Source organism: Bradysia coprophila (assembly GCF_014529535.1).
Source record: "Bradysia coprophila strain Holo2 chromosome X unlocalized genomic scaffold, BU_Bcop_v1 contig_35, whole genome shotgun sequence".
Classification (NCBI taxonomy): Eukaryota; Metazoa; Arthropoda; class Insecta; order Diptera; family Sciaridae; genus Bradysia; species Bradysia coprophila.
This window is the reverse complement of record NW_023503325.1, coordinates 2,458,940-2,484,654: the sequence shown is the minus strand read 5'-3', so window position 1 is coordinate 2,484,654 and position 25,715 is coordinate 2,458,940. Positions and strand designations below refer to the sequence as shown.

General features: G+C 33.9%; 2 protein-coding genes across 3 annotated transcripts in view; one reads left to right on the top strand and one right to left on the bottom strand.

Annotated features, from left to right (window-relative positions):
* Window positions 1-25,715, top strand: part of LOC119069470 (transmembrane protein fend-like) — a 57,370-nt gene that overhangs the window by 6,448 nt on the left and 25,207 nt on the right. The window contains exon 1 of one of the 2 annotated variants that reach the window (XM_037173523.1): window positions 21,533-22,181. The exons of the other annotated variant lie outside the window; for it this stretch is intronic. Within the exon in view, the coding sequence (XP_037029418.1) occupies window positions 22,041-22,181 (141 nt within the window). The 5' untranslated portion in view covers window positions 21,533-22,040. Of the gene's footprint in view, window positions 1-21,532; window positions 22,182-25,715 lie in introns of those variants that run through there. 2 annotated transcript variants of the gene reach the window in all.
* On the bottom strand, window positions 17,032-18,460 carry LOC119069469 (serine beta-lactamase-like protein LACTB, mitochondrial). The gene is made up of 2 exons (XM_037173522.1): window positions 18,235-18,460; window positions 17,032-18,165 (listed from the first exon to the last, which is right to left on the bottom strand). Exons 1-2 carry the CDS (start codon window positions 18,398-18,400, stop codon window positions 17,135-17,137), a joined length of 1,197 nt encoding a protein of 398 aa, XP_037029417.1. The 5' UTR covers window positions 18,401-18,460; the 3' UTR covers window positions 17,032-17,134.

The window sequence follows — 25,715 nt, the reverse complement described above, 5'->3', positions numbered from 1 at the left end:
TTTATAATGAGGTTAACAGACGAATATAATAAGCTTCACCACGTCATTTGCACTGTTAAACAAGCTGTTCTTAGTCGTGTACAGTGGACCAAATATTTATTATCATCATTCCAGTTATTTTTGTCATGTAAAAGTTGTATTTTACTATGAAGAGGTCATTCACAAATTACGCAAGACGGGCTATTTTACCCTTGACGTTGCATATCCAAATAACCGTAGAATGGAGAAAGTTTTATGAGTAATTAAATGCAGAAACGGGACGTGTTGAATTAGCGAATTATAAGCAAAATGAAATTTCATTGATTTAGCTCCATTTCGAATAGATCTACGATATTTTTGGTATTAAACTATCAGAAAAAAATAATTGAAATTTCATTTTTCTTATAATTCGCTTATGTGACACGTTCCGTTTCTTCAAGTAAAATTCATTGTTTACATTCTTCGTCGGGCTTGCGCTTCTTGATACTATGACCGGAACATTTAGATAATCGTATCGTTCAAATTTTGAGTTTCAAGGTCGCTGTAAGCAAATTAAAACTGAATTCAGTCCGTTGTAAAGACACGCATATCACGAATATAACTTTAGCTGTACGAACGCGAAAGAGACCTAATTCAAATGTTTCTTTTGTTGTTCTCCTGTCAACTTTGTAACAGTATAACAAAAGACAAACTTAAATTAGGTCTCTTTTGCATCGCTACGTGTAGCTATGTATAAGTAATACATCCGGTGAAATTTGAGCATTTACTGCATTTGCGGTCAGAACGACAAAAATGTAAAAAAGAAGAGGTTTTTCTGTATGCATTTCAACCACGTTACTTTGTTAAGTCCGGCAATCAATCGATACAATCGAAATATTGAATTGGTTATAGGTAGTCTTCATCCCTAATTTTCAAATATTTTTTTTTTTTTTTTGTTCAAAATCTTTGAAAACTTGTTTTTAGATATTGTTACGAGATGAAGGGAGAGAAAACCATTTTTTTTTTTGGTTGAAACACAAATGATCCATAATTTCTATAAACGTATCCTAATACAAAGAAAATAATTGTTTGACTAGACAAGAGGACAAAAAAACATAAAAATAAATAGTTTTGTGTGAACTGTTTTTATCGTTGTGTGAAAAGCCGAGTGAGGAAATATTTTCTTTTACAAAAAGAACATATCCCAAAACTCAACCGAAAATAAGATCTAAACAACCTCATATATTTCAATAACAACAACAGCAACAACAACGAAAAGATAGAAAAAGAAAAGATATTTCATGTTCGAAAAGTAGATAAAAATTTCTTTAAGAGTATTACCATAAATTTTGTTTCGAATAAAAAAAAAACGAACCAAACCAACACCTGAAGACATATAATTCTAGTGGTTGGTTGAATGAATTTGAAGAGTGTTTTGTCTGAGGAAATGTTTATTTGTTGAAACTTATTGACTGTAGTACAGACAAATATTGATACAAACATGAATATTTATGTATACAGTCGGACGAGAATTTCACGTTTACCACGTTATTAAATTAAACGACGGACACAACCACCCAATGTATTTACACGGGATGGACGTGTGTACAGTACTGGTATATGACTGTTATACAAATTACCATTAATGTTTGGGTATGAATACTAAACACTAATCCGCCCATTTTTACTCAACTTGTCCGGTAGGGTTGCTCAAATTTCATACAATATTTCACACAGTCGTACCGTCATAGTGAAAATTCATTTTGCCAGAGTTATGAATGAATGGAGTCTTTTAGAGTCTCAAAACTTTATTGACGTTTTTATCATTAGGCCGGCGAATTTTATACTTTTCTTTCTCGGTTCAAAAGGTAATGAGCTCCAGTACAACAAAGTTTTAGTTTCAACGTAAGTCAACTTTAAATTAATTAAGTGCAACATTTATGTAACAAACGAAGACTGGGTCAGTGACGTCTTATTTTCGTGCTCTTGATCAACATTTTATTGCCCACCCTATGCGAAAGTTGACCATTACACATCAGTTTGTCCCATTCGGAAATGAGGTTTTATATGAAGAATATTGTCGGTTCATTTTATGTCGCAAAATGTTTTCTTGGATTTTTCGAAAATTTGACAGATTACTGAAATATTAGAGATAGAGAACTTTTAAGAAACAAATAGGCCTCACTCCACGCTGCACCTTTCGAAAAGACACGAACGAGGTTACGAGGTTATCACAAAACTGGTGCTTTCTGTAATGAATTACTTTCGAAGCATCCAATGTAATCTACTATTACCGATAAGGTATTTTGCTAACGAAAACATTTGCGAAATGGCAAAATGAGAGAAACTTTCGGTTTGTTCAGATGTCAGCTTCACATTTTCCGATTTCCTTCAGGATGGATGATCAAACGTTTATTATTGTACATCGAAATTGGAAATTTCAAATTAATACCTGACAATACACACAAAGCCATTCTTAGATCTATACATTATTGCTCAGTTTGCCTCTCCGATACGACGACGGCACTGGACAAACACTGTCCAGTCTAAACACAGCTCGGGACATAGAAGTTTATCCTGAAAGTTATATGCAGAGAAATGTATAGGTATAGAAAGCAACACATTTTCTCCATACAAAATCTACTGATGTGAACATTCTCACATGCCTTTACATGCTCTTCATATTTCATCCTAGAGTTCACCCATTTCCTTTGTTCGATTTTACCTTAATTGATATTTAAATGAAGCTGTAACCTTTTACAATAAAACATAGAGCACACATGTTTGTTGTTTATATAAAACTCGTAATTTTATGCACGTTCAAAAAATAAAAGAAAGAAAAGTTCAAATAAAACAGCGATAAACAATACGTTCAAAGTACAACAACAACAAAAAATACAACAAAAAAAGCCTACTAATATGTTGAACGATCAGACTCCACATTAATAAATTCGATTAAACCGTTTCGATATGTAGAAATGCTTTATCGGCAATTCTTCATGGAAATTTTACAAAGCCATACACAGAGTGCATCCATTGTGAAGTCTTAATCTAAATATTATGGTTCGGTTTTTTACATCATATTGCACTGAGATTTTATATTATATAAAATTTCTCGTGTATCCAAAAATGGTTATATTATCGTGTATATGTTACAATATTACACATGTTCATATCAAAATGTGTGGATAAGGAAGGAAATTGTTTTAAGATTGCAGACGATAAACTCTAAACTAGAAGTTTAATTCGTTTTATATATATATATATATATCTGCCTATTTTAGGTATATAAATTATACATTTATTCGACGCGTGTTGCATCCGAACAAAACAATTTTCAATAGCTTGCAAATGGTATATTCTTCTTCTGTAAAAAATCTGTATTTATATGCGTTTCAAAGACACGTAAGTGCGATTAGGTTATACTTTGATTGAACAAGATTATGCACTTTGATGGAACAACAAAAAAAAACATGAAATTCTGCAGTGGTCTGGATGTGTCATCACGATTTTTTCGTCTCCCTTTCCCCTCTCATTCCGAAAAAGTATTGACTTGAATGGCCTGTTTCACCGGTAGTAGTCCGTAGTGATAGTGCATTACGTATTGGTTTTGAAGCCTTTCGCATTAAGTGTAACCTTCGACCAGCTCGAGCCGAAGGAGAGTGATGCAACCACACAATGACAAGTGTGTAGTCTATTTTATTACGTAAGCGAAAACGAGACAACAACATGGACGTTAAGTGTAATTTTTGAATTATTCTTCTAGCTTGGTTATTTGTGTACCTGTTTTGGACGATTGATTTTAGGCAATTTCGCGGATTGTAGGCCGAACGAAGTGAGGCTTACAAGCGAAAGTGCCTTAAATCAATCGTCCCAAACAGATGCACATGTAAGTTTTCATGCAGAGGGCCGGAAACCCGAGAAAATTCGAAAAATTGCCCTCATTTTCGGCCCCGAAGTATGAAATAGTACATTGAATGACAAGGGGCGAAAGTAAAAAAATTCAACCGTGTGCGAGAGTTGGAGCCCGCGCCGAAGGCAAGGGCTCTAATCGCACAGGTTGAATTTTTTTACTTTTGCCCCGAGTCGTTCATACTATTTTTTTTGATACCAACATTGAAAATTGATACGTATCGCAAACATCGCAACAAAATGTTGAAATAAAAAGGCATTTAGCCAGAAAATGCGGGGGTCCAGGGGGCGGCAGCCCCCTGGTATATGAAAAATTTAATAATTTAGCCATCACAACAATAACTCACACAAAAATTAAGATATAACTAACAAATCATTCAGTAACAAAAAGTATGAACTTTGTATGCTAATTTCAATAAGAACACTGGCGCACAGTGTTTTACAATTTTGATCAAAGTATTCTGCATAATATGAGCGGATTTTGTTGACAACTCGACTCATTTCTCTCATTTTCTGTGACGTCAGTTACTTTCGCTGTTCGTTCAGTTGCGTTCGCTCTTCGTTAAGTACTTTCTCCCCGTGGGATGCATTTTTTTACTTTCGCCCCTCATATGCGGGGCGAAAGTATCATTTTTCAATGTTGGTATCAAAAAAAAGTAATTTTAACATCTGAGCACCGCGCGTATGTGATGTTGTGTTACAAGTATTGTAATGTTGATTTACTATGCTGGTGCATGTAATAAGGCTATTACATGTATAGGCAATAGCCTTTACATCACTCGCATAGTAAAACGTCGTACTACACACGGAAAATAAAGTGATATCTCGTATCACGATGAGTAAATGTACCTCGGGCTAAAGCCCTCGGTTACTTTTACTCATCTGGATACGAGATATCACTTTACTTCCCTTGCATAGTAATGTACTATTGTTCAGCACTGGGTCGTGTGCTGAAAAAATCTCATTACAATACGTGTAACACATCATGTTTTGTGCCAACCGAGAATTGAAATAGACAAGAGCACAAAAAATCATAATTTTGATTGTAAACAATCACTCTTCAAATTTGATCGATCACATTGCTTTGCATTTTCTCAAACGAATGCTGTAACAACTCATACAAATAACATATCAATACTGCTTTGAGTGTTGTAATATCACATCAAACGGGTGCTGAAATAAGTCACTTTACAACACTAAAATGAGTGCTGAAAAGAGTCGTATTTCAATTCTCGGTGGCACAAAATATTTTGTGCCACCGAGAATTGAAATACGACTCTTTTCAGCACTCATTTTAGTGTTGTAAAGTGACTTATTTCAGCACCCGTTTGATGTGATATTACAACACTCAAAGCAGTGTTGATATGGAATTTGTATGAGTTGTTACAGCATTCGTTTGAGAAAATGCAAAGCAATGTGATCGATCAAATTTGAAGAGTGATTGTTTACAATGAAAATTATGATTTTTTGTGCTCTTGTCTATTTCAATTCTCGGTTGGCACAAAGCATGATGTGTTACACGTATTGTAATGAGATTTTTTCAGCACACGACCCAATTTTCCTTACTCGCTCCGCTCGTAAGGAAAACTTGGGTCTAGTGCTGAAAAAATCAACATTACAATACTTGTAACACAACATACTATTGCCTAACTAGTGTTCAAATATTGTGTTTCATTAACATATGCTAAAGGGGTTTTTAAGCAAATTCGATTCCAGCACTCGTCTTCGTCTCGAGCTGGAAACCTCAGATTCCCTAAAAAGCATTAGCGTTAGGAAAATATATCGAGCCGGAGGCGAGGCGAGGAAAACGTCATACTACACTCGGGAAATAATTTGATGTTTCGTATCACGATGGGTAAAAGTACCTCTGTGTACTAAAGCTGTCACTAATTCTGTCACCGTTGCGAATACCTTGATCGAATACCTGGTACTTCAATCGGTAGATCATTGGACTCGGGCATCGGGCTACGAAAATGAGGAATTTTAATGATAGTTCCAGAGTTTTCCAACCAAGACAAATACGCTAATGACAATTGTTTTGGCTAATCTTATAATAACAATGGATCTAGATATGTCTTAAAAGGAGATACTACTAACGTAACCGTCCGAACCGTGCAGCAAACAACTATATTCAAACTATTTGCGTTTTAGGAGCAAGAGTAAAATGAAATTTGTATCCGATTTATAGTTACTGCGGTGTTTATGTTTGTTTTCTGCTGTTTGCTTATATTAATTCCGCTGATTTGTGAATAAACATTTAATCGTGAACAGAAAGGCTTCTTCAAAATATATAAAATTTTTTAAATTAATAAACACAGCTGCTGGCGGGAGATTATCCGAACCACCAAAATCTATTCAAATCGAAATTGATAAAAAGAAATAAATAGAAAAAAAAGCAACGAAATCGAAAGCATTGTTTTGTTATGGTTGAATGATGATACGTGTTTGTTGTGCACATATAGATGGAACGGCTACATGCATATAAATTTACAATAACAAAATAAAAAATCATGCGAAAAGGATGATGCAGACTTTTATTATTAAATAAAACGGAAAAGAAAATCAATAAAATGATTTATAAAATGGATATCCAACTTTTTTCGCATTCAGATTCGTTATAAATTTCCGATATGACTTTTTATTATATCATTTGCATAGGGTATACAAGACAATATATGTTGTCGCTCTGGCTGGATATATACTGACATTCATTAGGATTTTCGGTATTATGGTTAGATGTTTCCTTAAATTTTTCCATTTTTACGATTGATTCGTTCATCAGTCATAGAGAGGAAGAGACATAAGACATACATTATCATATAGTTTTCAGTCTTTATTGATTTTTTATCGAGTTTATCCTCGAAATTTGAAGACACTGATATTTTCCTCTACGTTTTTACATCACTAGTACTACCAACAGCAATACCGTCTAAATTACCACAAAATTTCTTTATCAAATTGATGAAGATCTCTACCCAATTTTTCTCAATTTTTTTTTAAGGATTAAGAGCGATTGATTGTGAACACCATTCTCCAGATACTTTCAATATTTTCGGATATCAGCCACATCATTAATCGAGGATTAGAAAAGTTTAAAAGACCTTCGTGAATAAGTTTCATCCAAGCAAAGATTTGTGTATTCTGCTTCCAGTAAAGATAACAAAAACTACCGATCGAACCTAAAAAACAAACAACAACAACACAACTAGTATTTCATGGAAAACTAATTCCAGATAAGCGAACACGCACACACACCTTCATATATGACCTACCCTTTACTAATCTCCTATATAGAACACACACAAAAAAAAAAAACAGAGTCTAGAAAACAACAAATTCCTTAAAACGTAATCTTCTACTCACATTCATGCACGCATATATTTCTCCACAAAACCGACTCTCGTATTCAGAAAAATATTCTTCTACGTTCTTTTAACATTGAGTGTATAATATCGGTCCGACACGTTGTATTTTCTGTGCCCTTTTATTTTATTTATTTTCGAAAGTATTATCCCTTATTAATATTACTTACATATGATTCCGATCCATGCGTCCGTGTATGCTTTATCTCTTTTTCTTGGTTGGATTTCTTCCCTGAGAAGAAAAAGAGATTTATTTTCCATCTCTGTTATACACCGACCTAAATGCTCTACGGATATATTTCCAATGTCCATGTAAGAGATTTGAAATATTATTTTTTTTACTACTTCCAACACCGAGATGTATTGCAGCAGATTAGTTCTAGTTGTTTTCTTCTAAATTTTGTTTTTTGTTCGTTTATTTATAGCTCAACATGATTTTCTCTATAAAAAATCATTGTTTTTCGGGTTAATCTTAACCCGCATTCAATTTTAAACGAAATCTCTATTTGGAACATATGCAACAGAATGAGTGGATTTATTAGAAATGAGACTAATTCAACAATAACAAAAAGAAAAATTGACCCCTACAACTATTCGAAAATTTTAAAACACTCGGACACAATCGTATCCTATTCGTTTCAATACCCGCAACCCGCATACACTAAACACGTATCGCCAATTGATGAAAGTCAGCTGGTGCCAATACAGGCCACGTATTTCTCGTATTCGTTTGATGTACAGTTCAAGTCAGAGAATTGATAAACAAGTGGCGTTGATACTCCTGTTAATCTGCTAATCTGGTTAAAGTCAGCTGTTTTATCAGCTGGTCCACTAATACAAATACACCGCTTATATGTGGTTATCCGTTTTCATCACTACCACTCGTATGCGTGTGACTATTACACCCGTAGTTTAAGCACAGTTTCTGGATGAGTGGACCAGCTGCTACAACTACTGAGACAAATTTCATTGACTCTAACTGTATCGAAATCGAATAACTGAAGCACTTTTCTTAACCTGTTACAAACGGCAAGCATCGGGTCTATTACTTCCATAGATCAAAGTACTTTTGATCTGTTGATTTCGAATCTTGTACTTCAAAGTTTTTAACATACATATAAGGGATTATATTACCCAGAGCTTGTCATTATTTTTGTCGTCGTTATCGATAACAGATGAATAGCCGTATGTGACAGGCTGCAAAAGAGGCTGACAGGCTGTTATCGCTCCCTGATTCGAGTGACACAAGACACCACTATTGATTATGTTGTCTAGACTGAAACTTACAATTTTCATCGCTACTGTTTCTTTGGTCGACCAAACTCACTTATCATGTATTTCCGAAACATAAGTAAATACGAAGCATTGTGTCCTCTTTCCACTTGACTGTAACGCTCTTCTTTTGACGAAAATGATGTGGCATTGTTTTTATGTTATACACTGACAATCCCATACATTAATTTCAGATGAGTAAAAGACGAACGAATATTTGAAAAAATTAAAACAAAAAAAAGTCGAAATGAAAAATCCGAAGATTTGTTAGAGGCTTACGTCGTTGAAATTAATATTAATATACCTGAACTGAAACGATTACATTAAAAATGTTTGGAGAGAGAGAGAGAGAGAGGAAAAAAAACGAATTTATTTAATTTCTTACGTTGAGTTATTAATAAATTTTATTTTTTGGAGGATGGATGAACGAGTTATATACCGATTAGAATAAATTAATCGTTTTAATAGAGTTTCGTGATTAATAAACCGATTTGGGTTTTTGATTGTAAAATATGTGAATCGCATGGCGCATATATTTTTTGATGATTATTATTTATATGTAAAATTAGAAGAATACAACCGTGTAAGAGCAAGAAGAACAGGAAAATGACGACATGACTGCTTTTTTGCGCCATCGACATGAGCTTTTTTAGTTATAATATTTTACTCTATTCGTTACGACCGATGTTACCCATAAATAAATCAAGATTTATTTTGATAAGATGAAGAGTTGTTGCTTTTTTTCGGTAGAAAAGCAGTTAATCAGTTAAAGTGGATTAACCTCATTAATTTCGAAAAGAAGATAAAACTTTTCGCTTTCGAATTAGTCAGAAATGGATGATATAATTTGTATGGTCAAACCACCGCATGCAAACAACTTTCCGCCCTAATTTATTATCGGCAATTTATGAGTGGTTATATTTTATGAGACAGACTGAACACTGAACAGCTGTTGATGAATTTAAAAGTCTTTCCGGTTTTGTGGAGCATCCATGCCAGGGCCTATTTTGGGGGAATTGAGTGCGCGAAAATTCACTTTTTATCGGTTTCTCTCAAACAACAATATATAGACCTATTGCCTTCGTAGACGGTTTACGGTTTTCAATTCTGTTTTTAACCAAATTCTCCGGCTTTTCCTCAAAATTTTCCCTATTTTATCGAAAAATGTTTTTGGAAAAATATCCGAAAAGTGTGAAAAATTTGGAAAACATTTTTCCAAAAACAGTCCTTGATATGCAGCTTCTGTTTTCTTTGTTTACTATACAAGCAGTGTATGTTTGTCGACCAACTGTAGCACAACACCGCACATCAAAAATTATCTGCCACCCATTTCTTTCAAATAATTCAAGCGCAAGACTATTTCCAAATTACCCGACTTATTGAAATTTATGTGTCCAATTCTATCATCAGTCTAAATATTTAATGTATGGAGACGTTTGCCACTAATCTGAATGATTGTTCAAAATTCCTGAACCATTGAGATGTGGAAAGTAAAGAAGAAAACGAAACAATCTACACTTTGGGTCGGTTGAACTTTTTTTTGCTGAATAGTTCAATTGAACGAAAAAGTAATCCATCAGCATTAAGAGCGACACTATTAATTTGGGTGCCAGAATAGCTTCACAATATAATGCTGTAAAAAGTGTATTTAATTCAGTTAAAACAAACAGACTAAAGGAAAAACTTAATTGATATAAATTTGAATATTAATACAGAAGAGAGGTCGAAATATACGGGAGCGAGAGTCGTAATTCAATTCACGTTTGGAAAGTGTTCTGTTTTTAGCACATTTGACATTTTCGATCAGATATAAAGACCCGAATCAATGTTCTTATTATGATCGATAGTAATCGAAAAATAAGCTATAGATAATACACAAAGCACAAACAAACACACACTGTGTGTAAAATAATATTGAATTGGCGATTGATTCTGGGTGAATGTTATATGTGTATATAAACACCGACAACCGAAAAGTTGATTAATTTTGAAGAGGTTTCAAATACATATAATTCACTTCAAGTCTTTCATACACACAGAGTTAGATAAATACTAATTTTGACAAATGAAAGCAATTCAATTTTCAATAACGTTTTTGAGATGTAATTTTCCCATTCATGATAAAAGTTTTTTTTCGCAATTTTCATTTTTTTTTATTTATTTTCCTTCCAAAATACCTATGGTGGTTAAATCATCGCATATTATAGGTATATCGAGATATATTCTAGAATGGTGGTGTGTACACAGCGAAATAGAATGTATTTCGATTCACCACACCATTACAATCAAAATCAAAATTCAATTCTTATTCGAATATAAATACCAATCACCAATAAAATATTGTAAGCACACCCTTAGGGGTTGAAAATGAAAATATATTTAATATAAAAGGAAAATCTTCATGAAAAAACATTATAAATTGCGTCGTATGCAATATATTTATTTTTGTTTCGGTTGTATGTGTGTGAGTGTGGTACATTGAAATTAGGTTGTGATTGTATTCCGTCTATTTATTGGCACTATTCACTTGCAAAAAGAGTACAGAGAATGGCTGTTTATTTACAATGTAATCGTCGTCTATAAAATATATTTTCTGTTTTCTGTAAACAATTTTCTTTTCTTTTTTTTCTCTCTCTTCTTAATTGCACATAACATGGCCATCCAACCAGTGAAGATAAATTGTCGTTTTATTTTAGCGAATAAATTGTGAACATTATACGCCAATGTCATAAATGGCCGAAGGATGTCACATTGCCTTCTTTTTCGTTTTGATTTAGATAAAGCACAGCACGCGCACACATATTTTACAATTTATATCATTTGGTAATAATTGTGCATAACATATAAATATTGAAACAATAACGAAATGTGTATAAGCTGCAGCGTCATGCTATACCTACTCGAAAAATAAAACTGGCAAAGAAAAAATCATTTAGTTGTTAGCACTATAGACTTGCACTAGCGTTACGGAACGTTTTAAACCGATATAACATGAACATTTTGTGGCATGTATATCACATTGCTTGTTCCAGTTTGTAGCTGAAAAAAAAAAATAACAATAGAACGTGTTACATAGTAAGGGGTTAAAAGTATTGAAGAGCACAACAGGTTGACAGAATAAGATACATGATGCAAAAAAAAAAACATTTTTGTTTGTCGACAAAGACACAGTTTGCCCCTGATATGTATTGAAAGTTGTGATAAGGAGCTACAAATGAATAGTTAAATGGATGAACGGGACGTGACACAATAGCGAATTATAAGAATAATTAATTTAATTGATGATGTCAATAGAAATTTGTTGATACTGCAGAAGAAAGCCCGTAGCAGCTTATAGGAAATTAAGCTAAATCAGTGAGATTTCATTCTTCTTATAAATCGCTAATTGTTCCTGTCTCCGATCTGCATTTAGATGTTCATGGATGCGAGTGATATTACGATAAAATTCTCGTGAAATCATTAAGTTTTAAAAGAATTTTCATTCAAACAAAATGTTACAGATTACAGTCATGAAAATCTCAAAGTGTCGCCGTGTTATCAATCCCTCATTCCTATAAGTCCACTTTGTTCCACACATTCACATTTTGTATTAGTCACAACATAGCAGTACGGGGAACCAAGTGGACTATAAACGAATAAGAGATTGATAACACGACTGTACTCGTAGGTGTTCATGACTGTACTGATTACAGAATCGCAAATTTTATTAATGCTCTACTCTTAATCGGGCACGAATACAATTAACAAAAATCTTTATACAAAACTACTTTTCAAACTTGCACCCGCAGCACACCTCTCGTGCGCTCACTGTTTATACAAAACGTTCAATAACAACTCTTTATTCAGATGTACCGTTTGTGATATATATGAAAATTTCTTCGTATGTTTTGCTTTTAATGCTTCCTATCCCATATACCGACCGACCGACATCAGACGAAAAATATATTCAAATTAAACACAAAACCTGTTCCGACATCTGATAACACTGAAAGTGTTAATCGTTTATATTATACATTTTTAAACTGCATAAAAGTTTAAAATCATTTGTTCTTACGGATAATTGCTTTTAAATAATTAAGGCCGTTTAAGTGATAATTGTAACCCTTTTGATAAATTCTAATTAATCAAAGAGAAAAATAATTGTCATTTCGAATCCAGCATTCCGTTGGTCAGATTTGCATTAATAATTTATTCGATTATCCTCTTGAGTATACTGTTTCCTGTCGCTACAATGTTATCGCTTGCCTAACCTTAAACTGTACATAAAATCGGATATAAAGCAAGTCAAAATGTCGTACACAAGATGATGTCTTGAGGACATGTTTTAAATTTAATACACAAAGCTTTTATGTATCAGTAATCTCCACCCTATACGTAAGTCTCAGCTTAATTTTTTACCGGAAAATGTTTCTGTTGTTCTTAAAGCCACTCGGTCCGGATTCAAACAAAAATGCTTGTGGGCAGTAAATGTGGGTTTAAGAACGAAGCCTACGTGTGGTTGGTGGTAATGTTTTTGTTATGATGATTAGAGAAACTCTCTATTAGCAAATTTTGTTTACAGCGGAGACCTGGAAATTTTAAACGTAAATTCTAACAAAATTTAACCTGTAGGTGTCTAGGCAGGATATTTAACGAACGACCATTTCCTCAGCAGAGAATATGTTTAAAAAATTAGAAAAATCGGATCCTTACAAAATAGCGCCATCTTTAGCTGTTTGTCTGGGGCTGTTTGGCCCCCCAAGGAAATATTAAAATGGGCACCAAATGTGCATGTTGAACGTCGAATGAACATGTTCTAGGTGACTCAAAAAACTTTTCATGTAGTCTCAGGACGTTCGTCGCAATTGTTCTTTTTGTCCATATGAAAAAGAAGGCTCCGACTCTTCCGAAGTCTGTCAAATAAATCTTTGACATCTTATTGACTAAATTTCCGAAAATATTCCAAAGCTTAGTGTTCCTAGCCATATTTCGCTATTGATTGATATCTTAAATCTATTATATTTTCCGAAGATTAAATGAACGGTCATATAAAACGGTTTGATCCAATAAATTTAATACCCACAACGTACGGGCCATCGCCCTCACCATAATCACATTTATTTGTTTTAATACATGTGAATAGCTGCACAACACATAGACACACACTATGTCTAAAATTATACAGAGCATTTTTTTTGCCCAGCCATGAGCCAGGCTTCCTGTTTTTTAAACACCACCACTGGCTGCAATAAAAAAAACAAACGTATTGTTCAAGTTCAAACACAAAAAAAAATTGTTTTAATCTTTTCTACACATAAAAATGCATTCTACACTCAAATATCATAAACTCCACGGATTATATATCCAATGATCCGAAATGGTCATAAATAAAAATGTGTTTTTAAATAGAAATAATATACATTTCATTTTTCCACGTCATGTACCCTAATATAACATTATACATACCATACTCTCTTGACTCAGTGTTTATACATTACATATTTATATGGCCATAAAAATAATAAAAATAAAAAAATGGTAAATCAATATGAAACACGCGTGTTTGGTGGAAATATAAAATAATAAAAAATAGCTTTCTATATATTATTTCTACAATAAATTTGTGTAGCAGCAGCAAAAAAAGAACCATAATAATACGCACACACAGAAGAACAAAGGCCATTACAAAACAGATAGAACATTTTTCGCGTTCGGGCTCGGTATTAATTTACTTATTGATGATATATATTTTCCAAAGAACTGGCTTTTGTTCAGGTTGATTTATGTGGGATATATTACCGATTACATGTTTTCACTAGATAAGTAAAATCAAAGAAAGTTTTTATTTTTATTTTCTACGACTGTTCGCTATCATCTTCTACTCAACCTAATGAAAACGGCTAAGCCATCGCCTCAGGTTATTGCTGTCATATAATAGTAAAATGTTCATAAACAAATGAAGTACAATTTTTGGATGGGACTAGATACTTTAAACAACAGATGTAACAGACTTAATGACTAGACACAGCGATAAGCTAACCATTTCTCAAAGGTTAATCGATGATAGGTGGCGTATCACAAGGTCGGACTGGCAATGCTTCTTGCACTATTATTTCTAGAATTTACGAATATTTTTAAGAATTTTAAACCTTTGAATAGAGGCAATATCTAGCGCAAACCGTTACGTTTCATCCATAAATTACGTCCACTTGAAGGCAGTGAGTGTGTCTGGACAAGTGTTACTTTATCCCAAATTTGTATCTGTATATCAGGTACTCCCTTGAACGACAAGATTGTCTTTTGATCATTCGACTTCATTTTCATAGACCAGTCCCGCAGTGTACGTTTTCATTGATAATAGTTCTTCGCTATTTTCCCCTCTTTAATAGTATAGGAACCATAAACTAAATCCATATCGATTAAAACAATCACATCTACAACCCCCACAACCCGTTTGGTAAAACTCGATAGTTTCGAGCGCGTACATGTACGTTTTCGAGAAATTCCGGAAATTGCATAATTTTCTGAAATCGTAAATTTAACAACAAAACATCTCCGATCTGACAACTTGACTACGATTTTAATTAAGCAATAAATTTAGCAAGTCTAAAATGCTGAAGAAAAAACCTAATGTTGAAACATGCACACCATATAGATGTGTGTATGCTCCTCATGCTCCATTCATACATTCGTTAATATGCAAATGACATTTCATCACTGCATAAATGCAGTACAGCACACAGAGCACAGAGATAGACATATATGCATATAAAGCAAACCAGAAAATAAACCACACAAAGTGTCAACCACTATGCCATATAACTTCTTATTGCGTTATAGATTTTTGTTTTTCAGCAATTATTTCCAGGCGTGAGAATCGCTCTAGGAAACTATTACAACGAGAAAATGTATATTCATTTATTGGTGTCATTTAGATGTGGGGTAGATTTGATTGCTTTCGAATTACGTTCGACAATATGGAGACCATGACTTTTATGCACAGATTTCTTTTTTTTGTGTTTTTTTTTCATATCCACAAATTTATGGGAGAAATATGCGATCAATGGAATTACGTACGGTGCCATTTTTCAACCTGCATTTTCCTATAATGTGCATGAATTTATTTGTTACTTCTTTCTGAACTGCCCATTTGATGTGAACAAACCTTTCGTTCATAAATGTACAGTTGAACATTTTACATTTAAAATGAAGGTATAAATATGATTGATTGACTGTTGTAAATCAAACAGTGATTTTGCTTTCTTTTCAGTTTATACTTTTTAAAAGGTAGAATCAATAAAATGCTCGTTTAATACACAATCAATGTCTAACCATTCAAATGACTGCTTTCAATCATTATTTAAACATAAATAGTTAATGCAAATATGGTATTGTGGAATGTTATAGCTGTAACAATTTGAATAAATGGGAGAGAAATATATATAGCTACGGAATATAGAATGATTACCATTTAAAGGCGAGGAGCAAAAAAATAAGTGCAATTATTGAGAATTAAAGTTTTTTTTCCCGGTGTAAGTACATGGAAATTGCAAATCAATTTTTAATATGATAATTGACGACTTTATTTATGGCTATTGCACATTTGCCTATTCTCGGTTATTCGGGAAAGAGAAACAAAAAACATGATGAGATCGGAGTGGTTGTCAGTGCAATGGTCGTGATTGCGGTTTTTCGAAACGGATGTTATACCTTCGTATTTGGTATGTTGAACATGTATATTTGTGGTATGATCACAGACACATCTCCGTTGGGTCTCCATCACCCCTGGTTTCTGCGGGTTTTGTTAAAAAGACAAAAAACATAGTTGGACCGGGGATTTAAAACAAGGCATCTCCAATAATCTCTTCTACACTTTTGTCCACATTAAGGACAGAGCCCGGATTATACCTTCTTATTATCTTACAACCTCTTCACGTATTCTAAAAACAATAACGTTCGAAAGAATGTTCTCCAAATTCTTGTCGCAATACAGTTTGCAATAATAGGTCTGACCCTAGCGAGTATTATTGGGAATCAACCAAGGCCGGAACTAGAACATAATTTTAGGGTGGTCATAAAGAATGGGTCCTTACAGGGTAGTCGTGTGTTATTTTTGTTTCGATTGAATCTGCGGTAACAGTAAATTGATCAAATTCAACCAAAGTTTCTGCTTCACAGAAGAAAAAAAAAGCTTGTAAAGTGGCAAGTAACAACCTTCCCTTTGAACGTCAAGAAGAAATTTGGCTCTAACTATAATTTTATAAATTATTTTATAAATTTTATAAAAGAAAGAATCGCTCAGGACTACTCCAGGCTCTTTAAAAACCGATCTTACTGATACAAATAAGACTGACGACATTGTTGAAAGTGAAGAATTTTTCTATTTTCAATTTCCTTTGTCGTGGTTGTGTGAACTTCCACAATAATAATTTAGAAACGTCGTTGCCCAAAGCTTTAAGTTTCACTTTTTAGTCAGAAATTCAAAGCTTCGTCTTCCAGCTATCTCGAGGTGACGAGAAAACTTTGTCACAAAAAACAAAGTTTTAAAAATAAGAAATTTACTGCACTCATGTTGTAGCTGTTGCACATAAATAAAATTACGTAAAAGTTGTTGTCAATTGTCTGCTGTTCCTTTCCCTTTCGTTGATTTCCTATACTTGTTGCACTTGTGTCGCATTGGCGAATAAATCCGCAATACTACCTTCAATTATAAACTCATCAATGGGACTTTCAGCCAAATTCACTGATGCAGCGACAATTATTTCTGATTCTGGATATATTGCAAGCATCGATCGACATCCCAGTGTACCGCCGCTATGCCAAACTAATTGATTACCACTTGGTCTATTACCCGTCACGTTATAAATTATCCAAGCCAATCCGTAGGGTAGAATGTCTCTGCTCACATCAGTTGGAATCCATGCCTCTTTAACGGTCGATTGCTTGACGAAATGTTCACTTCGTCCGTAATAGGCATCCAGCCATATCTGACCGTAGGTTAACACATCTGAAATGGTTGACGTAACGCCTCCCGCTGCAGGAAAATCGTTTACGAAGATGTCGCCCCACATGCCACTGTTGTAGAGATGTTCCATGTCTGTCGTGTAAAAGGAAGCGAGATTGGGCGTGATCAACGTCGTGTTGATAATGGCGGTGTGGTTCAGTTTTAAAACATTTCTCACCATATCCATGTATGCGACACTGAACGTTCTATTTTCGAGGATCTTTTCGATGATTGCTCCAGCCAATTCGGTGCCGAAGTTGGCATATGTAAAATTGGTGCCAGGCTCAAAGTCAAGATCTTGAAATCTGTCTCGCAAAAAGACCATACGTCCTGTCGAATTCTCACATCGCAAGCAAAACCCTATGTCAGAGTCAGACGGTCCTTCGGGAAAGCCTGAGGTCATCTGAAAAATGTGTCTCAAAGTGATGTTCGCGACAGTTCCGTTCCACATTCTATCCGGAAATTCTTCGTGAGAAAGATATTCTCTGATCGATACGTCGAAGTTCAGTTTTCCTTCGTACATCAGTCGTGATGCTAAAGCAAATGTAAACGATTTACCAATCGAACCGATTTGCATCACTGCATCCTTCGTCATTGCCACATTGTTCTCAACATTTGCCAGTCCGAATCCTTCAACCCATTTTTGTTCACCTTTGACTGATACACCAATCACAAGACCTAAATTGTGATAGTGATAGCATGTAGATCAAAGATGAACCGGTTTTGTTTTCCTGATAAAGATATTACCTGGAGCGAATCCATTTGCTGTGTTATTGAGAAAATTATTAACCAACTCTCGGGCTGCTCGCAAAGTGTCATCATCCACCGCAGAAGCAGGACTTTGGTTAGCACAAAGAACGTAAGGAATGAGGACTATGATCAAAACAATGTAATTAGTCGCCGTGGGTCGCATTTTAGACGAAAATAAAACCACAACTAAAAACTTCCTCTAACTTCAACTGAATGCGAAGTCACTGAATTAGTGATATTTTTGTCTAACGTTTTTGTTTCGAAAGCCAGAGGCCATGAGATTAGACAAGATAAGATAGGTACGTATCACATAGTCAGGCTGGAATTGTAATTTTTTGATATTAATTCGTTCGAACTTTAGTTTTAGATTCAATTGAAAGGTCGGAGTACACATTACATTCCAACAAAAATATTCTCTTAACTAAATTGAACAACATCGCTCACTGAAAAACAGTGACTTTATGAAAAAGTGTATCTGTCGATTCGTATTATAAAAGTTAACGTTTAATAGGTCATTTTGTTGATTTTCAATTTAGCCCAGTTATCAATTGTTTTTAGCACAACAAGTGGCAAAAACATGGTCACATTTTTCTGACATCACGAAATAGACGAGACAGTAAACACCAAACGAAAACAATGAAACATTTTTTTTTGCACCGCCTTCGCACAGAATTTATTATCTATACATTCACACCGTCACTATTACGCCACTCACAATAATTATACCTCTATAACTGCATCCGTACGATAAATATTAAATTTTGAATTATTTGATATCTGAAAACGGTTATTTGTGAACCAAGGGGATATTCCAACAAGAGCGAAAATTTGCGGCCAGAGCGAAGAGAGGTGAACACGTAATTTTTTCTTATATGTGTGGTGACAGTTGTGAAAAGGAAAAACTCTCGTTCTCCCCATGGGAAAAGCGATAGTTGAGAAAACCAAAATTTTCTCACCTGAACTATCCTCAACAAAACGACATCTTCTCGCCACTATTGAGCGTAGAAAATAAGGTTATTCACGCCGCACGGATGCAACATATGTATTGCTCTGAATATAGTCTGATGAAACAAAAGCATATTGTTAAACAAACGGCTAAAACTATTATTATTTCAGAAATATTTACTTAGCGAATGTGGTGTAAAAGATACCAGTAAATTCTGTACGAACGCAACGATAACAGAACAAAAATATAATGTAGCTGAATGCATTCACATTAACCTCATATTATATACTTGAAAATTAAATGTTAACACAGGTGCAAGAAGTAATTAAAATTCACTTAACGTCTATGAACTATGAAAAGAGAAAAGTAACACAAGCAGCAGCATAGCACTAGTTTAGAGTTACACAATCAATTTACTTAAATTAACGTTTCAGAGAACGTAAAACTCTATGTGTAATATGCGGTGTATATGTGAAAACTTACCATGCCTACAAGTACGCCTTATATACACTTAGTTTGGTAACCGCTGAAGTTTAAAGAGGTGCTTGAACTTAATTTTGTAAAAAAAATTCTTTTCCTATGCATCTGCATATCAAATATCATCAACTGTTAAACGTAGAATTATTTTGATAAGAATTTTAATTACACGAGAGACTTGTCTTGTCGATTGTACCGCTTGGGAGATAGATTTTTTTTTCGTTGCAATTTTGTACATTATAAAAAACGTCGATGGGTTTTGCCAGACTTTAAAAAATTCGTTTTTTTTCGGAATGTCGGTACATTCCCTGGCGTCTCCCCTTTGATATATATTTTTTTTCTTCAAAGTCAAGTTTTAACGATCTAACGACAATATGATGTCTCAAAAAGGTAGAAATAATAATTTTAAAATTAGTTTCAAATTTAATTAGAGACTGCCTTTAGTCTCCATTTATCCTTAGTAGGATTTGTAATAATTGGTAAAAAATGCTCGCGGGTGACACGGAGAAAATTTGTATGGCAATGCCTAGGATATCTGGAGCTATGCACTAACCGTCACAAAAAGACATTTTTCAAATAAAATTTTTTCGGTTCATCCTCATCTTATACATCGGGGCGTATTTTTAGCAATTTAATTCCATAAAAATTCTTAAAAATTCTAAAATTTTCGATTACTTTAATTTTGTGATTTCTATAAATAATTTTTAGAAATTAACCTGTTACAGACGGCAAGCATATGACCACTATTATTATCGGGAAGTAATCCATCGATCAAAGTATTTTTAATCTGTTGATTTCAAATCTTCTACTTCAATTTTTTTAACATTCATTTTACTATATAAAGGAACATAGTACCCAGCCCAGAGCTTGTTATTATTTTTGTCGTCGTTATCGATAACAGATGAATAGATCAATAGATCATCATCGGGTATAGCATGCATTACCCTTTTCGTGTGAAACTAAATTGTTTACCTTCACTGTTACACCACAGCAAAATGGGAGCGTTTATGTAATTAAAATGTTTTTCAGTTAAGTCTCAGAATTAACTATCTTCAGAGTCCATTACGATTCTTTGTTTATACTCCAGAACCTTTTGCTAAACAAGAAACTTTTAAGAATTTCGTTCATCAAGCAAACCATTATAAGTTTTAATAAAAACTTTTTTTTTTCAACGGAGTTTTTTTTCCCTCAACAAGTTATTGGCTTTCTTACAACTTTTTAATACAGAAAAAACATTGAATTCCATAAATTTTGGATTCGATAATTCTTGGACTCGAGTCTGATTGAAGTTTCTTTTTTCTTCTTCTCTATATATTTTCCGATTCAATTAAATATGGTTTGTGAACATCCAACAATCATAATAAGTCAGAAATGCATTAAGAGAGATTTTTTTTTTCGTACATTTACCCGTCTTACATTTAAGTTGAAAATAAACATATTGTAATGCACCCGTCCTTCATTTTATATAATTTTTTTTCTTTCTTAAAATTAAATTTCATTCGACTCTCTTTTTTACGCTAAAGCCATAACATAACATCGAGACATGTATAGTATTTGTGTTTCACACACATTTAAAAACACAATGCTTTAATACACCAAAAATCTCAAGAGATATTACTATCATCCATGAACTATGGCCGCATAATGTATAACCATATTACTATAGGTATATGCACACTCGGTTCTTATATCAGAAAACGCTACAGCATAGAACCAAACATATATATAAAAAGTGGTGAGTTCCCCATGGTTCGCTCTTTTATATGTTTTTGTATAGAAAATACACAGCCGAAACTCCAACAGCTCCTTTTTACCGTCAGTTGTAATAATTCTCGTCTCTTTTATGCTCAGAGTGTTGTTCAGTTGAGTTTGAAACTTTGTGGCGTTAAGTTCATGTTATTGAATTGTTTGGTCGGATTTGCTGGAATTGAATTTTCCACTGTAAAATATCTGTATCTGTGTGTGTGTATCGGTGTATTTTTGTTTAATCCGTAAACGAAGGAAAATTTTTGGGTTTGGTTCAAGTGCAAGGTTGTTGTTTATGGTACGACACTTTTCATGGTACCACAATAATAGAACGCCAGGCAGTTGTAGCGCGTTGCAAAATTATTTCGTATTTTTACCTGCCCAATTCGCTGTTTTAATTGACGCAGGATTATTTATATCGAGACAGATATTCCGGAACGCATAATTCTATCAAATTGAATAATATTTTTGTGTGTAAAAAATGGACAATTTGTAGGCCGGTCGGTTTTTGTTATTTAAATTGCAGCCAAAGTTGCATTCAAAGTGTCATCCCGGTTGTTATACAATAAATTTTGGTTGATACAATTTCGAAAGTCCTGTAATTCGCGGCGCGTGTGAAATCGAAACAGATAGAATGATGGTCAAATATATGGTTTTCATCCTATTTTCTGCTACTGTAAATTTGGGATCCTTGTTGTGTGAGGATGTACAGCCAATCGAGAAGTCTGTGCAACTCCTCCAACTGCATCTGTGTCGTGACGAGTGCTATAAAAAGGTAAACGAAACAGCTCGCAAACTTTCCAATATCTGCATTTGATAATGAAAAACCAATTAAAGTAATGCCCTAAAGGGAACGAGCTGTGAGGTTTTATTGCTATACTTGTGTGCAGTCGATTGTAATTACTTGTACGTCGTAAATTATTATTATATTTTTTATATATAGGGAGACTCGGTTTTTATTGCTCAAAGTATGAGACTCGGTTTTGCGATCGATCGAAAGCAATGCGAATAGCTCAGTCGACTGAGGGAAAATCGTAACATCTGGTACACTATGCAACGTGTCATTGCAAGCGTATAATTTGAATAATTGACGAAGCTACCCACTGCATAATTAATGTGGAAATGTATATGCCTCCATCACGAGCCACACGAACAAGGCTCATCAATCTTTGATCAGACGAGAGCTAGAAAGGTGCTATTCAAAGGCATCTTAACTTAATAATTTAAATATTGTAAAATCACAAAGTCTTTCGCATTTCATTCTTTTCCAAACAAACAAACAAAAAAGCAACCGAAAAACCCAGTCCATAAATCCGTCTATAGCTTCAGTATTTATTATAAAACTTTTTTTTCCTTATCAAACTGAGTAACCGGGAGGGAATTTCTTTAAAAAAAAGAGAAATGTTTTTTCCTTCCAAATCCTGTTGAGAAGCAACCATTAATCATATGGACCCTTTGTGCCAGCGGTGGAACCACTTGCATATCGGATCTGGATGATGATGAGAATCAAGAATATTTTTTTTTATACATTTGAGAAATTGTGTGGTGCGGTATATGGCACCGGAATGTTTTCTTCTTTTTCGTTTTTTTTGTGTGTATGTGGAAGATTTGTTTTCCGTTGGACTAGTTATAACTACGAACATATATTTTCAAACATACTCCCAGATGGTTTCAATCTTCTTCTACTGCTACTGCTAACGAAAATGCTACGAATATCATATTGTATAATATATTATCGTTGGAATTGAATCGATAATTTACGGTGAATGGTTATATTGAGGATGTTTGAGGGTTAGTGGAATGTGAAATGTTGAATTGGGCTATTTGTTTCGATGCGATTGTGTGTTACATAATATAGGAAATTTAGATTTATGTTATTCGGTAAGGCGAGCTGGAAAATTCTATTACATCTATGGGTTTTCGTTTATCTAGACGAAGTTTAGAGCATTGAAATTTACCAGAGCAACAGTAATTCAAACTAGCCAATTCAGTTCACTTATAGAAAATAATTGGATCTGATAGGAACCTTTTGAAAATTCCTATAGGATTCCGGTCGACCATCAAAGAACTGCTTAGTATTTTACCACATCTATGGATTTCACTAACCATTCTATGCAGAATCTATAGTCTGAATCCTGTATATAGCTCCAGCTGTCTTGTGTTTTGTTTCATCAACTTTGGCGATTATTTCTTCATTTTGTTGTTGTAATTCAACCCTTTCAGCGTTCAAGGCCACATAAACACATTGACAACATTTCTCGTGTCAAAGTCCAATCAAATTAACAGAAAAAAGAAATTATTTAACAAAATGAGAAACAATAACGAGATATACGCTTCCGCCAGTGGTTTTCGAAACATTTCAATTTCGATCTACTCCAATCACTAGTGAACCAGACATGAACCTGTCGACGGGTTAGTCGTCATTCGGTCACAGCACGTCCGATAGCTGCACGACATATTACACAAAAAGTGGGTGACAGACGACGCATCGCGTATACTTTACTCTAACATACTTGTTTTGTGTGTGGATGTGTGTGGAACTAATAGAATTTAGCGTATAAATTGCCTATTCGTCATCAGCGTCGAATGACTGTTCCCACTTCCAAAATAAATTTATATATTTCGTTGGATGGATGGTTGAATACAATTCGAATGGTTCTTTTTGTTGGAACGTATAAAGCAGGGAATGGGTTTTTTGTGTGTGTTTGAAAAAAAAAACAATTAATGTTTACCGCCTAAGAAGCGAAACAGCAGCGGTAGACGAAGAAAAACTTCAATTTGTTTCGACTCTAACTTTATCATTAATATTTTCATAAAAGGAAATTATTGATTGGATTCTGTGGAACTACAAAGTCATCATCAGCCGAACGAAGAGAAGAGAACAAAAAAAATTGTATCAGAAAATTATTATTTTTTTCGGTATTTAATAAACATCTGACCCAATAACTGATCTCATCCATCAAATGAAACCAAAAACAAATCAAACCGTAAAAAATCAACAAAAGAAACCAATTAAGGCAAATAATCACAAAAAAAAACTATAATCTGAGTGAATATATATGTCAAAGAAATGGATGTAAAAAATATTTACGCTTAAAGGTAAAAATAAAAGAAGAATGAAAATGAAAAAAAAAGTTTTTTTTATTTTTATTCTGTTCTTCTACGTTACCTTTACGTAGGCACTGGCCGACGCGCACTTTTTGTGTATGTTAGCGTTTTCCTTTTAAACCAATTTTCGATGTATATAATCCAATAACAACCATGATGCGAATCGAAACGCATTTTCAGTTTCCTTTCAAGAAACCGACAAAACGTTGGTTTACTTACGATTCCGTTTTGGAATATGCCATCAAAATTGTTCGAAATTTTCACTTGAAATGGTTAAATTGAAATGCGTTCCTTCGAGAAACCGCACACAGAATAATATTTAGGTTTCTGTTTTTTTTTTCTTGTTGTTCGTTTCTTTTATTCTTTCATCTTTAAACGTACGTACGTATAAAATGTATTTGAATAATACCTTTCAAAACATAATTATTTGAATGGACCATTTTATGCTAATTAAAACTACTTCAAATTTCGGTTTTGCATTTCGTTTCTTTATTTATTTCGTTTCGGTTAAATGTGACGTTGAAAACAAACATATCATTGGTTTCATCCACGGTTTTAATACTAAGAATTAGGTTTTCTTTCTTTGTTATTACTTTATCTTGGAGATATAAAGTATAGGAGTATTAGGATCGGCGTCCGAATTTAAACGTTTCGTTGCTGTCGGCTTTTAATGACAAGACAATCTCTATTTGCACACTTTATGTGAATAGCATCTATCAAATACTTTGGTTATTTGCACAGTGTGTTCCACAGTGTGCAGAGCAGGGACTTTTTGAGATATTTTTTTAAGGAAATTGGGAAATTTTGTTGAGAAATTCGGGATTTTTTTAAAAAGAAATCTGGGAAATTAAAAAAAAAATTCTGTGAAACTCGACAAATATTTGCGAAACCGATTTCCCTGACGCAGGAAGATTATTTCTGATTGAAATTCCATTCAGACTGTAATGCAATATTACATTTTAGTTCTCACAAAGCGCACCGAATACACGGTCTGCTACCTGTACGAAGCGATATTTCATTGTCATGCGTTCGTATTCATATACATGCATGTTCCAATGCCGATATGGTGATAATACAATTTTCGGATCCCTATTGTGACTCGGCATAGAATCGACCTTGACCGTTGACCGATTTGATCGCATTCATTGATCTAGAAATATCGTCAAATTTTTCACTTCTTATATAAATTGAAGATCTCTCA

Bases quoted from the DNA above. Each gene is read 5' to 3' on its own strand.
- LOC119069469 (XM_037173522.1), bottom strand. From the start codon at position 18,400: ATGCGACCCACGGCGACTAATTACATTGTTTTGATCATAGTCCTCATT. The intron at 18,166-18,234 runs GTAATATCTTTA...ATCACAATTTAG, and splicing joins AGCAAATGGATTCGCTCCAG to GTCTTGTGATTGGTGTATCA.